This window comes from Somniosus microcephalus, chromosome 22, assembly GCF_052327205.1.
Source record: "Somniosus microcephalus isolate GS21.2 chromosome 22, FLI_Smic_1.0, whole genome shotgun sequence".
Taxonomy (NCBI): Eukaryota; Metazoa; Chordata; class Chondrichthyes; order Squaliformes; family Somniosidae; genus Somniosus; species Somniosus microcephalus.
The window spans coordinates 57,356,432-57,376,782 of NC_141008.1; the positions used below are offsets into that span (position 1 = coordinate 57,356,432).

The 20,351-nt window shown below is 48.9% G+C and overlaps 1 protein-coding gene across 1 annotated transcript in view; it reads right to left on the reverse strand.

Moving 5' to 3' along the window:
* Positions 1-2,929: 2,929 nt before the first annotated feature.
* Positions 2,930-20,351, reverse strand: part of LOC147102416 (carboxypeptidase D-like) — a 256,138-nt gene continuing 238,716 nt past the window's right edge. Inside the window, exon 33 of the mRNA XM_085964833.1 lies at positions 2,930-5,020. Coding sequence (XP_085820959.1) covers positions 4,938-5,020 — 83 coding nt within the window. The 3' untranslated portion in view covers positions 2,930-4,937. The remainder of the gene's footprint in view (positions 5,021-20,351) is intronic.

The window sequence follows — 20,351 nt, forward strand, 5'->3', positions numbered from 1 at the left end:
CTCAAGTCCCTGGAGTGGGACTTGAACCCATAACCTCCTGACAAAATACTGCAGATGTTGCTCTGTTTTTCTCTCCTCAGATGCTGCCTAGCCTGCTGAGTGTGTCTCCAGTATTTTCTGTATTTATTTAATTTTCGAAGTTCCTTTTGAGGAAAAAAACTATCAGCACAGACTCGATGGGCCAAATGGCCTCTTTCTGTGCTGTAACATTCTTTGATTCTCTTTATCGCTTCTTCCGTTCTTAGTCTCTGTCTCGTGTTCCTCTTACCCTTCAGCACCTCCATCACCTTAGAGCCTCATAGAACCCCAATTTGCCTTTATTCATGAGCCTCTCTGCAGCGGAAAACTTGTCGATGACATGACTTGCCGTCGTAAATATTACGGAGATGGGAGCGATCCTCGCCCGACCCTTCTCTGCCCATTGTGGGGTGGGGGGGGGGGGGTTTAAAATCAAGCCCAAAATGTCTGTTGAATGAGTCAGAAGGCATAAGTTTGCTAAAGGTTTAATTTCAACTAGTTCAAACTAGATGTCAAATGAATGGTTATAGTATTTATGAAGTGGCTTGTGGGTACATTTGGGTCATAGGAACATTTACATATGGCTTTTGTTACTTCAAGACATTTCTGGGAAGCACAGCCCTTTAAACTTCTATGAAAATTTGATATTCTGATGCAATTAAGCATTTTGATTTTCTCTGTTCCAGTCAAAAGAAACATAGGAACAGGAGGAGGCCATTCAGCCCCTCGAGCCACTTAATTAGACCATGGCTGATCTGCACTTAAAAACATACTGGGATTGGTGCTGGTGGATGATGAAAAGGATGGCTTGGGTTTTCTGAAAGAAATTTCAATTCATCCATGAAACCATAGCAACAACTTCAGAGTCAATAGTGGAGGCAGAAATGTGTAGTCGGTTTGTTAGTGTACACATGGAAACCGACTCAAAGGCCACGATTTCACCAGCGGAGGTGAGATCATGGCGGGAGAGGTGGTTGGCGGGTTCCGGTCCCGCCCCCGCCTGCAGCCGCTCTGTGAAAATAATTTTCCGTTAATGGGGCTTGTTAAGCCCGCCCTGCAGGGTTCCCAGCCAATTAAGAGGAAGCGGGTCTGATGACATCATTTGATGACGCATCATCAGACGGTTTCCTTAAAGGGACCATGGCTGCATTCATTGTGACAGTTGTGCTGTCAGTGTTCTGCAGCGTTGAGGTGCTGCAAACACTGACAAGCACTGCACAGAGGTGCACGGCTGCACCCAGGCTCTCCCATGACTCCCTCCATATGCTTATGGAGGGAGTCACTGCATGCAGGGAGGTTCTCTTCCCTTCCAATGGGCAGAAGAGACCTCCCCAGGAGACCAACACAGCCTGGTTGCACATTGCACAGGAGGACACAAGCAGGGATGTCGTCAGGAGGACCAGGCTGCAGTGGCGCAAACCTTTCAATGATCTCAGTAGATCATGAAATGTTACTGCAAAGCCACACTCAACCTCATCCTGCTGTGCCGCTCATCACATTCCCATCACTCTGCCTTCCCTACCCTACTCCTGCATATCCTTACTCACACCAACTTACCTTGCACCTTCACCCATCCCTCTCTATCTACATTATCACTTCTCCATCTCACTAGCCACCCCTCACACTCACCCTCATCCTACTGCAATGACACCAAGTAATATCACACAAGGGTAGGCACTTGGGTGTTTTATGCAATGTTCATGTATATTTTCTGTTAAAGTGTTGTCAAACATTGAAATCTTTATTTTCAACATTTTGCCTTATTATACAGATCTGTGCTCACCTTTGGAAGTGTCTTAGTGAGTTGCAGTGAATGGTGAGACATAACGGTATCCCCTGCAATGGTGATGAGTGTGAAAGGAATGGCTTGGTCATTGTAGGAATGCTTTATGGTGCTGGTGTGGGGTGGTGTTAACCTGGTGCATCATGTGGCAGCCAGGGTGTACATCGTCAAGTGAAGTAAATCTGGCCATGGTGATGCCATCGCTGGCCTCCCAGGCAGCAATGTTGTCGGGTGCTGATGCCCTGTGTCCTGTGCAGCATCAGGTGATTGTGGAGAAGGTTGGTATTGTTATTGGTGATGTTGGTGTGCCTGGTGCTGCTGGTGTTGGGGCTTATCGTGGTTGGATTCAGAGGACCAAGGTGAGATCTTTTTAAGGGCACCGATGTTGCTGGAATAGATGGCAGCTGAAGTTGAGATGACAGAAGCGATCTGTCAATGGTGAGAAAGCTTGCTCCAAGGAGGTGGCAGTGGATAGAGAGTTTATTCCAAACACTACCAAGCTGCATACAGCTCAAAAGTGTCTTCCAAGTCCTGAAGGCTCAAGCTTCTGATATTGGAACGTGACCAGCTGTGAAATGGTAGCTTTCATACCACTTTTGCAGCTGTCACCTATTCACGGCAATGGGGAAACATAGAGAACCTGCCCTATTTACCTGACATGATCTCCAAACGACGTGAACCCCATTAAAAATGTGGTAAAATAGAAAAAGGCTGGCAAAATAGTGGTCTGTTCTGAAATCGCAGATCCGACACTTTGGACACTTACATGGAGGCAGCGGTGGATTTGCAGCGGGTTCCCAACTCGCTGTCAATCATTTAGATTTTGACAGTGGACCCGCCTCCAAACCCGCCTTCTGAGTGCCGGCAAAATTCAGCCCTAAGCTTTGGATCATGTTACTGAGGAGGTAGGATGTAAATGACAAATAGGAAAGAAAAAAGATGGAGACTGGGCACAACAGAGGTGAGGGTGGGAGCACAGGAGGAGAAACTATTTGAGAAGGAACTGTTCCAATGTATTTCCTACAGGACTCTTCTTACAGCTAGCAGATCCCATCAGTCTGGGCTGGATTGAAACCCAGGCCCTAGAGGCGAAAAGACAGTATGCTAAAAGAAACCAGATGCAGAAGATTTATTTCAACACAATCATTTATTTTGGAAAGTGCTTTAAAATTACATTTAAATATATAAATCATAAACTCACTGGAAACCAGACTGCCTGCACTCGAATTGAATGATTAAGGTCACCACAATTAGAATCAAATAACGCGGCAACAAGTATCATCTGAAATAAAGGCTTTTTCCTTTGGATAGATAGTACACTCACACTTGTTGAAGGCTGTGGCGGGTGATTTAGCACTCAGAGACTGACATTTTTACATCCCCGGTACACTGTGCAGCAAATTGCTTAGAAATTTGTGGGACTTGGAGCAGAATTTTGGGCTTCGCCAAATGGCTTGCCCTGTTGATAGTTCAGTCAAAACAGAATTGTTAATCTAGCGTGCTCTCTATTATCTTTGACACATTTTGGCATTGTTATTTATGTTCTTTGATTTTGACGGCGTGCTCAAAAAGAATCAAAAACATCTAGAACCCATCACCATGTACGTTTTTTATCAACAAACAATCCGAGTGTAAGAGGGCAGAGGAAAATTGCAGCTTTCCCAGGTAGGGCGGTCTTCGCATGTGTGTCCCAATTGTTTTCATTGGTCATCATTTATTTTAAAGCTAAACTTATTATTTGATATTTCAGTAATATCACCACTTTCTTTACAAATCAATTGAGACGGTTATAGATATGGGGATCTGATTGACGTTTTTAAAGTGATGTTGGGATTGGACTCAGTTCAGTTGGATGGGGAAGGCAGGACTAGAGAGCTTGCATCTAAAATTCATTGGCAAAGGGTTAGGTTATACACCAGGAGCTATTTCTTTTCATGCAGTCATCATCGCTGGCACAGACTGCCTAACGGTATCGATTCACCGCAGTTCTTGAAAAGGGAACTTGGCAACTTCCTGAACGAAATGGATGTTTCCAGTTATAGAGGGTAAGTTGCTAGTTGGCTGTGATTATGAGGAGTAATGGACTACTACGGACTCCTGGAGTCTTGCTTGATTGCCTTAGGTAGTCGGAGAGTAATTTCCCAGATATTTTCCTGAATTCCGCTCCCCACACCACCCCACTTTTTGCCTCTGATTTTTCTAGGAAATTGCATGGGTTTCGGGGGAGGGTGGGTAGGGGTCGCGGAAGGCAATGGTGTATGTCAGCTTGATGGATCAAAGCTGGCGAATGAACACAGTGTTCAAAGCGCATTGCACGTTCACTGAGAGACTGAAATGATAATTACGCGCAGAAAGGTGAACTGTTTTAAAACAGCGAAACTGCTGAGTATTCAAAATTAAGGGAAATTGATTTGGGCAATGTTGAAAGGGCAGCACGGTGGCATAGTGGTTAGCACTGTTGCCTCACAGCGCCAGGGACCCGGGTTCAAATCTGGCCTCGGGTGACTGTGTGGAGTTTGCACATTCTCCCCGTGTTTGCGTGGGTTTCCTCTGGGTGCTCCGGTTTCCTCCCACAGTCCAAAGATGTGCGGGTTAGGTTGATTGGCCATGATAAAAAAAAATTGGCCCTTAGTGTTAGGGGGGATTAAATACGTAGGGTTACGGGGATAGGGCTTGGGTGGGATGGCTGTCGGTGTAGGGACAGGGTACTGAATTTGGATGATCAGCCATGATCTCGTTGAATGGCGGAGCAGGCTCGAAGGGCCGAATGGCCTACTCCTGCTCCTATCTTCTATGTTTCTATGAAAGGGTTGGAATGCCACACGTTAAAGTTGAGCAAGGGGAGTCATAGTATCAGGACTTGGGAGGTTTGAAGCAAGAAGGGAAACTGGCTGGAACTTTTTCACCCAGAGGGTGGAATAAGTTACCAGGGAAGATCATCAAAATGGACTGTTTGAATGGGTTCGAGCATCTATGAGATGGGCTCCTAAAGTGTGAAGAGATTAAGGGGAATTGTGAGAATTCAGATACTTAGGGGTTAGGTCAATCAAAAAAGGATGGGTTTTGATGGGTCTAACGGCTTTTTCCAACTCCAGAACTATTCCTGTGCCCTGAACGGGAAGGTGTTGCAGTGGGATTAAAACAAAGTCATGTCAGTGGAATCAGAAGGCTCAGTTTGTTTAACATCCACGGTCTGTGACTGGGTCTTCAATCCTTTCTCTGAAAAAGAAGACACTAATCAGTCACAACGGAACACATTTTAAAAGCAAATCTGTCTCTTTTAAGAGCCTCTTATAAATTGTAGAACCATTCTAGTTATCAGAGTTGTGAGCTGTGCTCAAGGGAGAGTAGTTCATATTACAGCTGAATCAGACTCCCACCTTGGCCCAGGTTCAACTCCATCCTCAGCACGAACTTACAAATTGCTGAAGAGCAACTAATTTGTTTTTTTTAATTCTCTCTGCCAAGAGTTTTTGACAACAGCTGTCAATCTAGTTTATTAAAACTAACTAATCCCCATTGATTTGAAAGAAAACATGTTATCCTACAAGCCAGATGGGTTACACCTCAACAGAGCCGGGAGCAATATTCTTGCGGGGAGGTTTGCTAGTGCTGTTGGGGAGGGTTTAAACTAGCTTGGCAGGGAGATGGGCACCAGCATATAGGAGTAGAAAAGAGGAATAAGGTGCATAAAAGAGTGAATAGTACTAGAGAAGAAAGTAGTACTAGAGGCGGAAGTAGTACCATACTAGATAGGAGCAGACTAAGAAAGACTACGAAAAATTCAAAAATGGGTTTAGAATGCATGTACATAAACGCACAAAGTGTGGTGAATAAGGTTGGTGAGCTACAAGCACAATTAGCCATGTGGCAATATGATGTAGCAATAACGGAAATGTGGCTTAAAAACAGTGAGGACTGGGCACTTAATGTTCAAGGGTACAAGGTATTCAGAAAAAATAGGGAAGGAAAAAAGAGAGGTGGGGTGGCAGTGCTGATTAAGGAAGACATTGTAGTGTTCGAAAGGGAGGATGTTCTTGAGGGGACAAGGACAGAATCCATTTGGTTAGAGTTGAGGAGCAAAAAGGGTATGATCACGCTATTGGGGGTATTCTACAGGCCTCCAAATAGTGAGAGGGAGGTAGAGGAGCAAATCTGCAAGGAAATCGCAAAGATATGCAAGAGCTATAGAGTGGTGATATTGGGGAACTTTAGTTATCCAAATATCGATTGGGAGAATACTAGGGTAAAGGGAAAGGAGGGGGAGGAATTTCTGAAGTATGTTCAGGAGAATTTCCTTGACCAGTATGTTCTTGGCCCAACTAGGAAGGAGACATTGCTGGATCTGGTGCTGGGGAATGAGATGGGCCAGGTCGACCAAGTGTCTGTGGGAGAACACTTGGGTACAAGTGATCATCGTATCATAAGATTTAGATTAGCAATGGAGAGGAGCAAGGAACAATCTAGAGTGGAACTTCTAAACTGGAATAAGGCTAACTTCAATGGGATGCGAAAGGATCTAGCCAGAGTAAAATGGAACCAAAGACTGACAGGAAAAACTGTTACGGGACAATGGGAGATCTTTAAGGAGATGTTCCAAGTACAGGCTAGGTACATTCCAACAAGAGGGAAGGGTAAGAGAACCAAAGTAAGGGCTCCTTGGATGATGAGGGAGATAGAGAAGATGAAACAAAAAAAGAGGGTGTATGATGAATGCCAGGTGAATTCTTCAAGGGAGAACCAGACCAAATACAATAAGTTGAGAAGGGAAGTGAAGATGAAAATAAGATTGGCAAAGAGAGAATATGAGAGTAGAATGGCGGTTAACATAAAAGGGAACCCAAAAATCTTCTACCGCATGTAAACAGTAAGCGGCTAGTAAGAGGCGGGGTGGGCCCTATTAGGGACAAAGAAGGCGATATATGCTTAGAGGCACAGGGCAATGCTAGAATACTCAATGAGTACTTTGTATCGGTGTTTACTAAGGAGGTGGATGTTGTGTCCGTCAGAAGTAAGACACAAGACTGCAGGAGAACGGTACAACAGGTGTTTACTCAATGTGGCTCACTTTGGAACTGAACTCTACAGATTACTACTCAGTGCTATATACAGGTGTGGTCACTGCCGGTACTACAGTATACATGAGCTGTAAAAAGTAGTTCCCCCCTTAAAGGTATATACATTACAATTCCTCCCCTTTTAGATTAACAGTACCATAACACTCATTTAACAATTAAATATCAAACTAATTACAATTAACACTTTTAACATACAACGTTAGCTGAAAATAGTCCATTTATATATTCAGTCTTTGGGGAGGCTTCCTGATCCTTTCTGGATAGCGCCTTTCCCGAGTGTCTCGCTCTTGGTGCGGAGGCGATTCTGGCACCCTGTCGTCGGTTGGATCATCAGCTTCCGATGCTACTGTTTCTGGGGTAGATGTGACCTGTACGTCGGGTTCCTCACCAGGTACGTATGGGCGAGGCATGGGGTTGACTTGTTCCTGTGACTCCAGGATCTGGTCAGCATGGCGTCTCACGATGTTCTCCCCAACGTCCACTGTGTACATTAGTGGGCCCTGCCGTGTGCATATTGTTCCTGGCTGCCATTTTTCTGTTCGGTAGTCGCGGGCCAAGACTGGTTGCCCTACATTCAAGCTCCTTGTTGGCTTCTCATGGATGTGCTGGAATTGCTTACTCTCAACATCTCTTCGTACGTTTGGTCTGAGCAAATCCAGGCGAGATCTTAACCTTCGGTTAAAGAACATCATGGCCGGGGCCTGGTTGGTGACTGCATGTGTCGCATTCTGGTAGGCGAACAGGAAATTGTCCACCTTATGCTGCAGCGGAATGTTGTCATTGTACATAGCCTTTATTGCCTTCTTAAAGGTTTGTACGAACCTCTCAGCCAATCCATTTGTGGCTGGATGATACGGGGCGGATGTGTAATGCCTTACCCCATTCTTCTGCATAAACCTCCGGAACTCTTCGGACACAAACTGTGGTCCGTTATCGGAGCAAATCTGTTCTGGCAAGCCGTTCCTGGCAAAAATGGTCCGTAGGACCGCAATAGTTTTCTCCGTGGTGGTGGAGGACATTTTGATGACCTCAGGCCATTTAGAGTGCGCATCCACGGCTATTAAAAGCATTGAGTCCATGAATGGACCAGCAAAATCAATATGCACCCGTTGCCATGGAGATGAGGGCCACTCCCATGGGTGTAGAGGGGCATGTGGTGGTGCATTTTGGACTTTCTGGCATCCTGAGCAGCTCTTGGTCAGGTCCTCGATTTGTTTATCGATTCCCGGCCACCACACATAAGCCCTGGCAAGGCTTTTCATTTTTACCCCTCCCAGATGACCCTCATGAAACTCATTGAGCACTCTATCCCTTAACTTGGGTGGAATTACCACTCGGGATCCACACATCAAGGTCCCCCGGCACACTGACAGCTGTTCTCTTCTTGTCGAGAATGCTGGCAACAGTGAGTCGCCATGTGCTGGCCATCCCTTCACCGTCAAATCATATACCCGAGACAGTGTCGGGTCATTTCGGGTCTCCTTTTCTATACGAGCGTTAGTTACCGGTAGGTATTCAACTATAGTCGAATGAAATATTTTGACAGGATCCACTGCTGGTGCTTCCTCCGCAGTAGGCCGTGGCAGGCGTGATAGCCCATCAGCATTTCCATGCTGTTTCGTGCCCTTATATTCAATCTCATAGTGGTGCGCCCCTAGAAAGAGTGACCATCTTTGTAGTCGTTGCGCAGTGATCACCGGAACGCCCTTCTTCGGATTAAAAATGGAGACAAGAGGCTGGTGGTCAGTCAGCAAGGTGAATTTCTGCCCGTGCAGATAGTGATTGAACTTTTTCACTCCCCACACTAGGCTGAGGGCCTCCCTGTCAATCTGGGCATAGTTACGCTCGGCTGAGGTTAGTGATCGTGACGCAAAGGCTATTGGCCTCTCTGAGCCGTCCACGAATTTGTGCGACAGCACCGCTCCAATGCCGTAGGGTGACGCATCACACGCCAACCGAATTGGTAGTGCTGGGTTGAAATGGGCCAATACCTCTTTCGATGTGATTAGTGTTTTGCTCTTCTGGAAAGCTCGTTTACATTCGTCACTCCACTTCCATGGCACTCCAGTTTGCAGTAGGGTGTTCAGTGGGTGTAGTATTGTAGACAAATTTGGCAAGAACTTATGGTAGTAGTTTACCAGCCCGAGGAACGACCTCAGTTGTGACACGTTTTCCGGTGCTGGAGCCTTGACTACTGCCTCAATCTTTTCTGGGGACTTATGTAACCCCTCTTTATCGATAACGTGGCCACAATACGAGATCTGTTTTTTAAAAAACTCGCATTTGGGGCGGTTAGCTCGGAGCCCATATTCCTTCAATCTAGTGAGCACCTGCTCCAGGTTGGCGAGGTGATCACTGTCATTTTCGCCTGTGACCAGGATGTCGTCCAAATAACACTGGGTCCCTGGGATCCCTTGCAGGACTTGTTGCATTGCCCTTTGCCAAATAGCCGGAGCTGATGCTACCCCGAATACCAGCCGGTTGTATTGGTAGAGACCTTTATGGGTGTTGATTGTGAGGTATTTTTTTGATGCTTCTTCTACCTCCATTTGCAGATACGCTTGGGCCAGATCAATCTTAGTGAAACATTTCCCTCCAGATAGCGAGGCGAAAATATCTTCAATCCGCGGAAGTGGATATTGTACGGTGTGAAGGACTGGGTTCACTGTTACCTTAAAGTCCCCACAGATGCGAACCTTCCTTGGTTCCCCAGGCGTGCTGCTCAACGACTTTTTCATCACAGGGACGATGGGTGTAGCCCACTCGCTCCAGTCTACCTTGGACAGTACTCCTGAACGTTCCAAACTCTCCAGCTCTGCTTTGACGGCTGGGCGGATCGCATAAGGTACCGGTCTGGCCGTAAAAAATTTTGGGCTTGCGTTTTCTTCGATTTTAATTGTTGCTGTCATGCCTTTTAGTGTTCCGACTCCTTGCTGGAACACTTCTTGCACGTCGGTTAGGATCTTTGACAGTCGCCCAGCTGTGACGTCGTCATCCTTTTTGGCAGCCACAGTCAGTGCTTGTATGGAATGCCAATCCAGCTGTATTTTCCGGATCCATTCACGTCCCAGTAATGGTGGTCCTCCATCTTGCAATACATACAGGTCTACTTTTGGTATTTCCTTACCGTTATATATAACAGTCACCCTTATTTTTCCTTTGGGGTAGACTTTTTGCCCCATGTACGTCTTCAAAATAATTTTTGTGTCTCTCAAGGGTATGTGTGAGAATAGCCGCTCATAGTCCCGTCGGTTTATGACTGTTAGGGCTGATCCTGTGTCCAATTCCATTTTTACCTGGACTCCTGCTATCTTGAGAGTGACCCAAATGGTTCGGTGATCCTCCGTTTTGATCACATTATGCAGTTTCAGACAGCTCAGCTCCCTGCTTTCGGAGTCAGTATCACTCTTTTGTTCGTCTGCACTATTCTCCGTCACCTTATGTACCTTCTTGTACTTTTCTTTTGGAGATTTCTTATTGCTGGTTTTCTTTCCCGACCTGCAGACTCGTGCTATGTGTCCTACTTTTCCACACTGTCTGCACACTTTGTCTTTGAACCAGCAATCATTGTGGTCGTGTGTTGTTCTGCCGCAGCGATAGCACTTCTCTGTTCTGTATGACATTTAGTTTGTGCCATATTCTTGCGGTCTCTGTTGTATCTCTGCAGCGCCCCGTGCTGCTGCTTCATATGATACCGCAATGCTAAAAGCCTTGTCCAGCGTAAGGTCATTTTCAGATAAAAGCCGTTTCTGGGTTCCTTCACTTTGCAGCCCACACACAAACTTGTCCCTTAAGGTATCTGCCAGTCCCGTTCCAAACTGGCAGTGTTTCGATAGTTTGCGCAGTTCTGTTAAATATTCAGCATTGCTTTCATCCTTATGCTGGTTCCGTTTGTGAAACTTGAATCTTTCTGCTATCAGCAGCGGTGTGGGGTTTAAATGTTCCTGTAGTATCGTCACTACGTCTCCAAAACTCTTTTCCACTGGCTTCGCTGGGGTTACTAGATTTCGTAATAAGCCATACGTCTTTGCACCCATTAAATTTAACAATACCGGCGCTTTCTTGTCATCTGACACCTCATTTGCCTTGCAGTATACCTCTATTCATTCGACATATGTAGTCCAATCTTCGACTTCATTGTCAAATGCGGTGATACTGCCACTCTTTGGCATTTTGGGTGTGGTTTAAAATGGCTTAAAATGGCATCTCCCGCACTTTCCTTTCTCCCCCGCTGCTGCCAACGCCGCTCTCGGCGGTCCTCGTGGCAATGGCGGCGCCCTGCAGGTTTCGCGCGCTTCTCCTGCGCCACTGCCAACGCCGCTCTCGGCGGTCCTCGTGGCAATGGCGGCGCCCTGTAGGTTTCGCGCGCTTCTCCTGCGCTGCTGCCAACGCCACTCTCGGCGGTCCTTGTGGCAATGGCGGCGCCTCGCGGTTTTCTGCGCGTCTCTCTCCCTCTCCTCGACGCTGCTCGGCCCCTGAACACTGGCTGCGCCCTGTGCGCTCTGCCCTCTCTCTCTCTCCCCTGTCGACGCTGCTCGGCCCTTTGCTGTGCCGCTCGGTCGGACTCTAGCCTGCCGCTGTCCGGGAAGGGTCTGCGCACTACCTGTTGCCAGCCCATTTCGCTGGACCACCACGACTGGAAAGCCAAGCCTGGCTCTCAACAGCCTCCCCCGCAATTCTCGAGTCTCTGTTGGATGACTGGGCGGTTGCCCGTGGTCGACGCCCGTGTCTCTGGCCTTGACCTCCAATCTACTGGTCTCCAGGAACGAATCCCTGGGAGGTGATGCAGAGTTGCAGGTAGGATCGAATTTGTCTCGTCGCCAATGTTGTGTCCGTCAGTAGTGAGACACAAGACTGCAGGAGAACAGTACAACAGGTGTTTGCTCAACGTGGCTCACTCTGGAACTGAACTGTACCGATTACTACTCAGTGCTATATACAGGTGTGGTCACTGCCGGTACTACAGTATACATGAGCTGTAAAAAGTAGTTCCCCACTTAAAGGTATATACATTACAGTGGATGCTGACAAAATATCAGTAGAAGTGGAAAAGGTAGAAGCAATGGAAGGGGTGCAAATTGATAGACAGGGTGTACTAGAAAGGCTAGGTATGCTTAGAGCAGATAAGTCGCCTGGTCCAGATGGCTTGCATCCCAGGTTGCTAAGCGAATTGGGGGAGGAGATAGTGGAAGGGCTTGCCATCATTTTCCAATCTTCCCTAGATGCAGGGGAGGTGCCTGAGGATTGGAAAGTGGCAAATATGACACCATTGTTTAAGAAAGGGGTAAGGACAATCCTAGTAACTACAGGCCAGTCAGTTTAACATCAGTGGTGGGTAAAGTGTTAGAAACAATAATCAAGGAAAAAATTAACGGGCACTTGGAGAGGTTTAAGCTAATTAAGGAGAGCCAACACAGATTTGTAAAAGGCAGATCGTGTTTGACTAATCCAATTGAATTTTTTGATGAAGTAACAGGGAGGATTGATGAAGGGAATGCAATGGATGTTGTCTACATGGATTTTAGGAAGGCATTTGACAAAGTACCACATAGAAGGCTGGTTAACAAAATTGAGGCTCATGGAATAGGTGGGTCAGTAGCAGCTTGGATAAGGAATTGGCTTAAGCACAGAAAATATCGAGTTGTGGTCATTGTCTGTTTTTCAGACTGGAGGATGGTAGACAGTGGTGATCCCCAAGGGTCAGGGCTGGGGCCACTGCTTTTTTTGATATATATAAATGACCTGGATATTGGAATACAGAGTAGAATTTCTAAATTTGCCAATGACACCAAATTGGGGGGGTGGCAAACAGTGATGATACCAATCGACTGCAACAGGACATAAAAAGGCTAGCAGAATGGGCAGACAAGTGGCAGATGGAATTTAATACAGAGAAGTGTGAGGTGATGAATTTTGGCAGAAGGAACAGGGAGAGGCAATATGCACTTAATGGCACAGTTTTAAAGAGTGTGCAGGGACAGAGGGACCTGGGAGTTAATGTGCATAGGTCCCTGAAGGTGGCAGGACATAGTGAGAGAGTGGTTAGCAAAGCATATGGGATCTTGGGCTTCATAAATAGAGGTATTGAGTACAAAAGTAGAGAAGATATGCTGAACTTTTATAACGCGCTGGTTAGGCCACAACTGGAGTATTACATCCAGTTCTGGTCACCACACTTTAGGAAGGATGTGAAGGCACTTGAGAGGGTGCAGAGGAGATTTACCAGAATGGTTCCGGGGATGGGGGATCTTGGCTACAAGGACAGGTTGGAGAAGCTGGATTTGTTTTCATTAGAGCAAAGGAGGTTGCGGGGTGATTTGATAGAGGTGTACAAGATTATGGCGGGTTTGGATAGGCTAGACGGGGAAAGACTGTACCCACTAGTTGATGGTACAAGGACTAGGGGACACAGATTTAAGGTTTTGGGCAAGAGATACAGGGGGGATGTAAGGAAAAACCTTTTTACGCAGCGAGTGGTGAGGACCTGGAAATCGCTGCCGACGGAAGTGGTGGAAGCGGAGACACTGAATGTTTTCAAGGGGAGACTGGATAGGCACTTGAGGGAAATAAACTTGCAGGGCTGCGGGGATAGAGCGGGGGAATGGGACTGACTGGATTGCTCTACAGAGAGCCGGCACGGACTGGATGGGCTGAATGGCCTCCTTCTGTGCCATTATGACTCTATAATAGGTGTCAGCCTTGGCTCAGTGCTGTCTTTGACTCTCAAGGTTGTGGGTTGAAGCCCCACTCAACAGATGAGGAACGGTAACATAGTGGTTATGTTACTGGACTAATAATCCAGAGGCCTGGACTAATGATTCTGACGTGAGTTCAAATCCCACCACGGCAGCTGGGGAATTTAAATTCAGTTAATTAAATAAATCTGGAATAAAAAGCATGAAGCTATCGGATTGTTATAAAAACCCATCTGGTTTACTAATGTTCTTTAGGGAAGGAAATCTGCTGTCCTTACCCACTTAACTGTCCTCTGAAATGGCCTAGCAGGCTCTCCACCACCTTCTCAAGGGCAATAAATGTTGGCTCTGCAAACAACACCCACTCAATGAATAAAAATAATAATAATCTAGGCTGACTCTTCAGTGCAGTACTGCTACATTGTTGGCAGTGTCATCTTTCAGATGAAATGTTAAATTGAGGCGGACATAAACTATGACGAAAGGTCATCGACCTGAAACGTTAATTCTATTTCTCTCTCCACATGAGTATTTCCAGCATCCACAGTTTTTTTGCTTTTGTAGGGGTTCTTCCAGTATCCTGGTCAACATTTATCCCTCAATACTTGGTCATTTAGGTCAGTGTTGTTTGTGTGACCTTGTTGTGTACAGATTAGCTGCGACGTTGCAACAGTGACTACACTTCAGAAGTAATTAATTGGCTACATAATGCTTTGGGATGCTCCTGTGATCATGAAAGGTGCTATATAAATGCAAGTTCTTTCTTCTTATACTATATCACTGCTATTCCATTACTCACCATTATCTGTATTAACTTTTGTGGTAAACCACGTTCACTATCGTATCACTGTTAGTAGTTAGCACTGTTCACCACTGTTCGTTATAACTGTATCACTGACCACTATTGTATCACGGTACGAGGTCGCCTCTTGCCACACTGCTATACCTGGGATGACCACCGCCGACTCCGCCTTGGCTCCACCCACCAGGCCAGGTATAAAGGTGAGCGACTGACTGGTATTCCTCCTGCTTGGATCGGATCACCCACGAGAGTGGGCTCTGTTATTTAGTCAATAAAAACCTTTAGTCACCTTCGTAACTCTTCGCCTTTTATTGGAGGAATTGATAGGTATATCAATTTTATTGACTAAATTTAATGATGTCCGACAACGAGTCACAACCGGCGGAGGAGCCACCAGCGCAGCTCCCAGGAGCACAGCCACACCAGCCAGCTTGGCTGCGAGCCCTCAGACCGCCGTACCTGGACCTGAACCCACGAGCAGCAAACTCAGCCGCAGACTTTAAACACTGGCTGGTCTGCTTCGAATCATACCTGAGAGAATCCAGCGTCCCTCAGGCATCCAAACTAAGTGTCCTGCAGGCGCAACTGAGCCCGAGAGTATACACTCTCATCGAGGACATGACTACCTACGAGACCGCCATCAACCTGCTGAAACAGAAGTACCGGACCCCGGTAAACTACATGTACGCTAGGCACCTCCTAAGATCACGGCCGCAACAGCCAGGAGAATCAGTAGCCGAATTCTCACAGGCGCTATATGCACTCGCCAGGAACTGTGACTTTAAATCGGTGTCGGCAGCCGAAAATACTGAAGATAATATCCGCGACGCATTCCTGAAAGGCCTACGGTCCGAGTACTCACGGCAAAGACTGCTGGAAGCTAAAGACCTCAGCATGGAAAAAGCTGAAGCCCTCGCTATCTCCCTGGAAGTGGCCCACCAAGATCAGGAAGCATTCACCAGGTACTGCTCGCGACCCTGGGACTCGGGCCCGACCCCTACCACAGCACCCTTCCCAGCGCCGCCCCCGGGACCTACCTCTGCGTCGGCGTCCCGGACCCGACCGGCCCCGCCACCGGCCCCGACATCGGGCATCCGCGATCGGGCCGCCGGCTGTTTTTTTTGTGGCCAGGAGAAGCACCCGAGGTCGCGCTGCCCAGCCAAGAACTCCACATGCAGAACCTGCCTGAAGAAAGGCCACTTCTCCAAGGCCTGCAGGAGCGGATCCTCAGAGGCCAGCAGTGCCGCATGCGAACTATGGGGGCGGCCATCTTCGTTTAGGGCAACTGAGGCCAGCATCCCCACACATGAGTCATGGGGGCGGCCATCTTTGTTTAGGGCAACTGAGGCCAGCATCCCCACACATGAGTCATGGGGGTGGCCATCTTTGATTAAGGCAACCGACCCCAATAGTGCCTCATGTGAGCTACGGGGGCAGCCATCTTCTCCGTCATTTTGCCCTACCTCGTGGGAGACGCCATTTTACTCACCACGCCCGACCGCCTCGCCCGCAGATGACAACGACTCGCTCAGCTACACACTAGCTTCCGTCACCCTGGACCAAGCCCGCCCGCACCATCTGTCCAAGTCAATGATGGACATCAAAGTGAACGGCCACGCCACGACCTGCCTGTTCGACAGCGGAAGCACGGAGAGCTTCATCCACCCAGACACGGTGAGCCACTACTCCCTCTCTGTCCTACCAACGCGCAGCCGAATCTCGATGGCATCGAGGTCCCACGCCACGGACATCAGCGGCTACTGTGTCGTGACCCTGTCGGTTAAGGGCACGGAGTATAAAAACTTTAAACTCCTCGTCCTCCCCCATCTCTGCGCTGCCGTCCTACTAGGGCTGGACTTCCAATCCCACCTCCAAAGCGTAACCCTAGCATACGGTGGACCCCTCCCCCCACTCACAGTCAACAACCAGCAAACGTTAAACCGCCCACCGCGTAACACCTGCAGCCTCTCCACCCTCAAGGTCCCGCCACCCTCTCTGTTTGCTAACCTTACCCCTGACTGCAAACCCGTCGCTACCAAGAGCAGGCGGTATAGCGCCGGGGACAGAGCCTTCATTAGCTCTGAGGTGCGGCGCCTCCTGAAAGAGGGCATTATCGAGGGGAGCAGCAGCCCCTGGCGTGCCCAGGTCGTGGTCGTTAAGACCGGCGATAAAAACCGCCTGGTCATCGACTACAGCCAGACCATAAACAGATATACCCAGCTGGACGCATACCCCCTCCCCCGCATATCTGACATGGTCAATCAGATTGCACAGTATAAAGTATTCTCGACCATCGACCTGAAGTCGGCCTACCACCAACTCCCTATCCACCCTGAGGACCGCCAGTATACCGCCTTCGAGGCGAATGGGCGCCTATACCACTTCCTTAGGGTCCCCTTCGGTGTCACTAATGGGGTCTCGGTCTTCCAAAGGGAGATGGACCAGATGGTTGACCAGAACGAACTGCAGGCTACATTCCCCTACCTAGATAACGTCACTATCTGTGGCCGCGACCGGCAGGAACATGACGCGAATCTGGAGAAATTCCTCCGTACGGCCCAACGGCTGAACCTCACCTACAATAAGGAGAAATGCGTGTTTAACACCACACGCCTTGCCATCCTCGGCTGCGTAGTGGAGAACGGAATCATCGGCCCCGACCCAGAAAGAATGCGCCCCCTCATGGAGCTACCCCTCCCCCACTGCCCTAAAGCACTTAGGAGAACCCTGGGGCTTTTCGCCTACTATGCCCAATGGGTACCCAATTACGCGGACAAAGCCAGACCCCTCCTGAAAGCCACTTCCTTCCCCCTCACGGAGGAGGCGTGCGCGGCCTTCTCCCTCATTAAGGGAGACATAGCCAAGGCCACGATGCACGCAGTGGACGAGTCCATCCCCTTCCAGGTGGAGAGCGACGCATCCGACTTCGCCTTAGCCGCCACCCTAAACCAGGAGGGGAGGCCAGTGGCCTTCTTCTCAAGGACCCTACAGGGCCCCGAGATCCGACATTCGTCGGTCGAGAAAGAGGCCCAGGCGATCGTGGAGGCAGTACGGCGCTGGAGGCACTACCTGGCAGGCAAACGATTTACCCTCCTCACCGACCAGCGTTCGGTGGCTTTCATGTTTAATAACAAGCTGAAGGGCAAAATCAAGAATGACAAGATTTTGAGATGGAGAATCGAGCTCTCCACCTACGATTATGAGATCTTGTACCGGCCAGGCAAGCTGAACGAATCCCCTGATGCCCTTTCACGAATGACATGCGCCAGCGCGCATATCGATAGGCTTCAGACCCTCCACGACCAGCTCTGCCACCCCGGAGTCACCAGACTCTACCATTTCATTAAGGCCCGCAACCTGACCTACTCCATCGAGGAGGTCAGGACCATGACCAGGAACTGCCAGACCTGTGCGGAGTGCAAACCGCACTTCTATAGGCCGGACCGAGCAAGCCTGATCAAGGCCACCCGCCCCTTCGAGCGCCTGAGCATCGACTTTAAGGGGCCCCTCCCGTCCTCTGACCGTAATGTGTACTTCCTCAACATCGTTGATGAGTACTCCCGTTTCCCCTTTGCCTTCCCCTGCCCCGACATGACCAGTAGCACGGTCATCAAGTGCCTGAATGCCCTCTTCGCCTTGTTCGGGTTCCCGAACTATATACACAGCGACCGGGGCTCCTCCTTCATGAGCGAGGAACTCCGGCAATTCCTCCTAGAGAGAGGTATTGCAGCAAGCAGGACCACCAGCTACAACCCCAGAGGTAACGGTCAGGTGGAAAGAGAGAACGCGACGGTATGGAAGGCCGTCCTCTTAGCCTTAAAGTCTAAGGGCCTCCCAACCTCCCGCTGGCAAGAAGTCCTCCCGACAGCGCTGCACTCCATCCGGTCATTACTTTGCACGGCCACTAACACCACCCCCCATGAACGAATGTTCGTTTTCCCCAGGAAGTCGACTACGGGAACCACTCTACCAACCTGGCTGACCGCCCCGGGGCCGGTCTGGCTGCGGAAACACGTGAGGGCCCATAAAACGGACCCCCTGGTCGAGAGGGTGAACCTCCTGCACGCCAACCCCCAGTATGCCTACGTGGCGTACCCAGACGGGCGGGAGGACACTGTCTCCCTACGAGACCTCGCACCCTCAGCCGATCCGGAAACACCGCCACCACCCCCCCCAACCCCAGCCCAGGTAGACGGCATGCCGGAACCCCACGAGCCCTCGCCGACCACGCAAACACCAGCATCAACACCGGATAAGGCACCAGCACCGGATAAGGCAACACCACCGCTGCGGCGATCGGAGAGGCTTACGAAGCCTCCGGACAGACTGACCTACCAGAATTGGTAGTACACTTCACCCCGCCGGACTTAATTCTAAACAAGGGGTGAATGTGGTAAACCACGTTCACTATCGTATCACTGTTAGTAGTTAGCACTGTTCACCACTGTTCGTTATAACTGTATCACTGACCACTATTGTATCACGGTACGAGGTCGCCTCTTGCCACACTGCTATACCTGGGATGACCACCGCCGACTCCGCCTTGGCTCCACCCACCAGGCCAGGTATAAAGGTGAGCGACTGACTGGTATTCCTCCTGCTTGGATCGGATCACCCACGAGAGTGGGCTCTGTTATTTAGTCAATAAAAACCTTTAGTCACCTTCGTAACTCTTCGCCTTTTATTGGAGGAATTGATAGGTATATCAACTTTATAAAAAGTGGCAAGAAGGAAGGTGCTGCACCTAACACTCCCAATTTATATTCTGAATGCAACGTTTGAAGGGAGTTTTTTAGTAACCATGGAAACATCAGGTGTTCAATGATGTCATTGTGAAATCATTCCTTGTTATAGTCATGTAGGTACCAGGAAGCAATGGTTACTACTGACCAATACGAACGAACATACGAACAATAACTGACAGGTAAAGGCCCTCTGGTCCTTCGAGCCTGTCCCACACAATTGTCATACTGTGTGTATCCCAATACTGGGAGGAGGAACGCGATGGACACCTACAGACACTGAAAGACGCCCTTGTAAGAACAGGATATGACGCTCGACTTGTCGATCGACAGTTCTGACGGGCCACAGCGAAAAATCGCATAGACCTCCTCAGAAGACAAACACGGGGCACAACCAACAGAGTACCCTTCGTCATCCAGTACTTCCCTGGAGCGGAGAAACTACGCCATGTTCTTCGCAGCCTTCAACATGTCATCGATGATGATGAACACCTCGCTAAGGCCATCCCCACGCCTCCACTACTCGCTTTCAAACAGCCGCCTAACCTCAAACAGACCATCGTTCGCAGCAAATTACCCAGCTTTCAGGAGAACAGCGACCACGACACCACACAACCCTGCCACAGCAACCTCTGCAAGACATGCCAGATCATCAACACAGATACCATCATCACACGTGAGGACACCACCCACCAGGTACATGGTACATACTCATGTGACTCGACCAACGTTGTCTACCTCATACGTTGCAGGAAAGGATGCCCCGGAGCATGGTACATCGGCGAGACCATGCAGACACTGCGACAACGGATGAACGGACACCGCGCAACAATCACCAGGCAGGAGTGTTCCCTCCCAGTCGGGGAACACTTCAGCAGTCAAGGACATTCAGCCTCCGATCTTCGGGTAAGCATTCTCCAAGACGGCCTTCGAGACACACGACAACGCAAAATCGTCGAGCAGAAACTAATAGCCAAGTTCTGCACCCATGAGGACGGTCTCAACCGAGATCTTGGGTTCATGTCACGCTACATGTAACCCCACCTGACACAGGGTCATCCAGACTCGAGTCGACATTGGCTTGTTCTCTCTACACAGATGCGGCCGGACCTGCTGTGATTTCCAGCAAAAAAAATGTTTTTTGTCTGTTTTTTTGTTTTTCACACAGACCCCAGCATCTGCAATATTTGACCCCTTGTGACCCCACCTCATTGTTCTTTGATGTAATGTTTT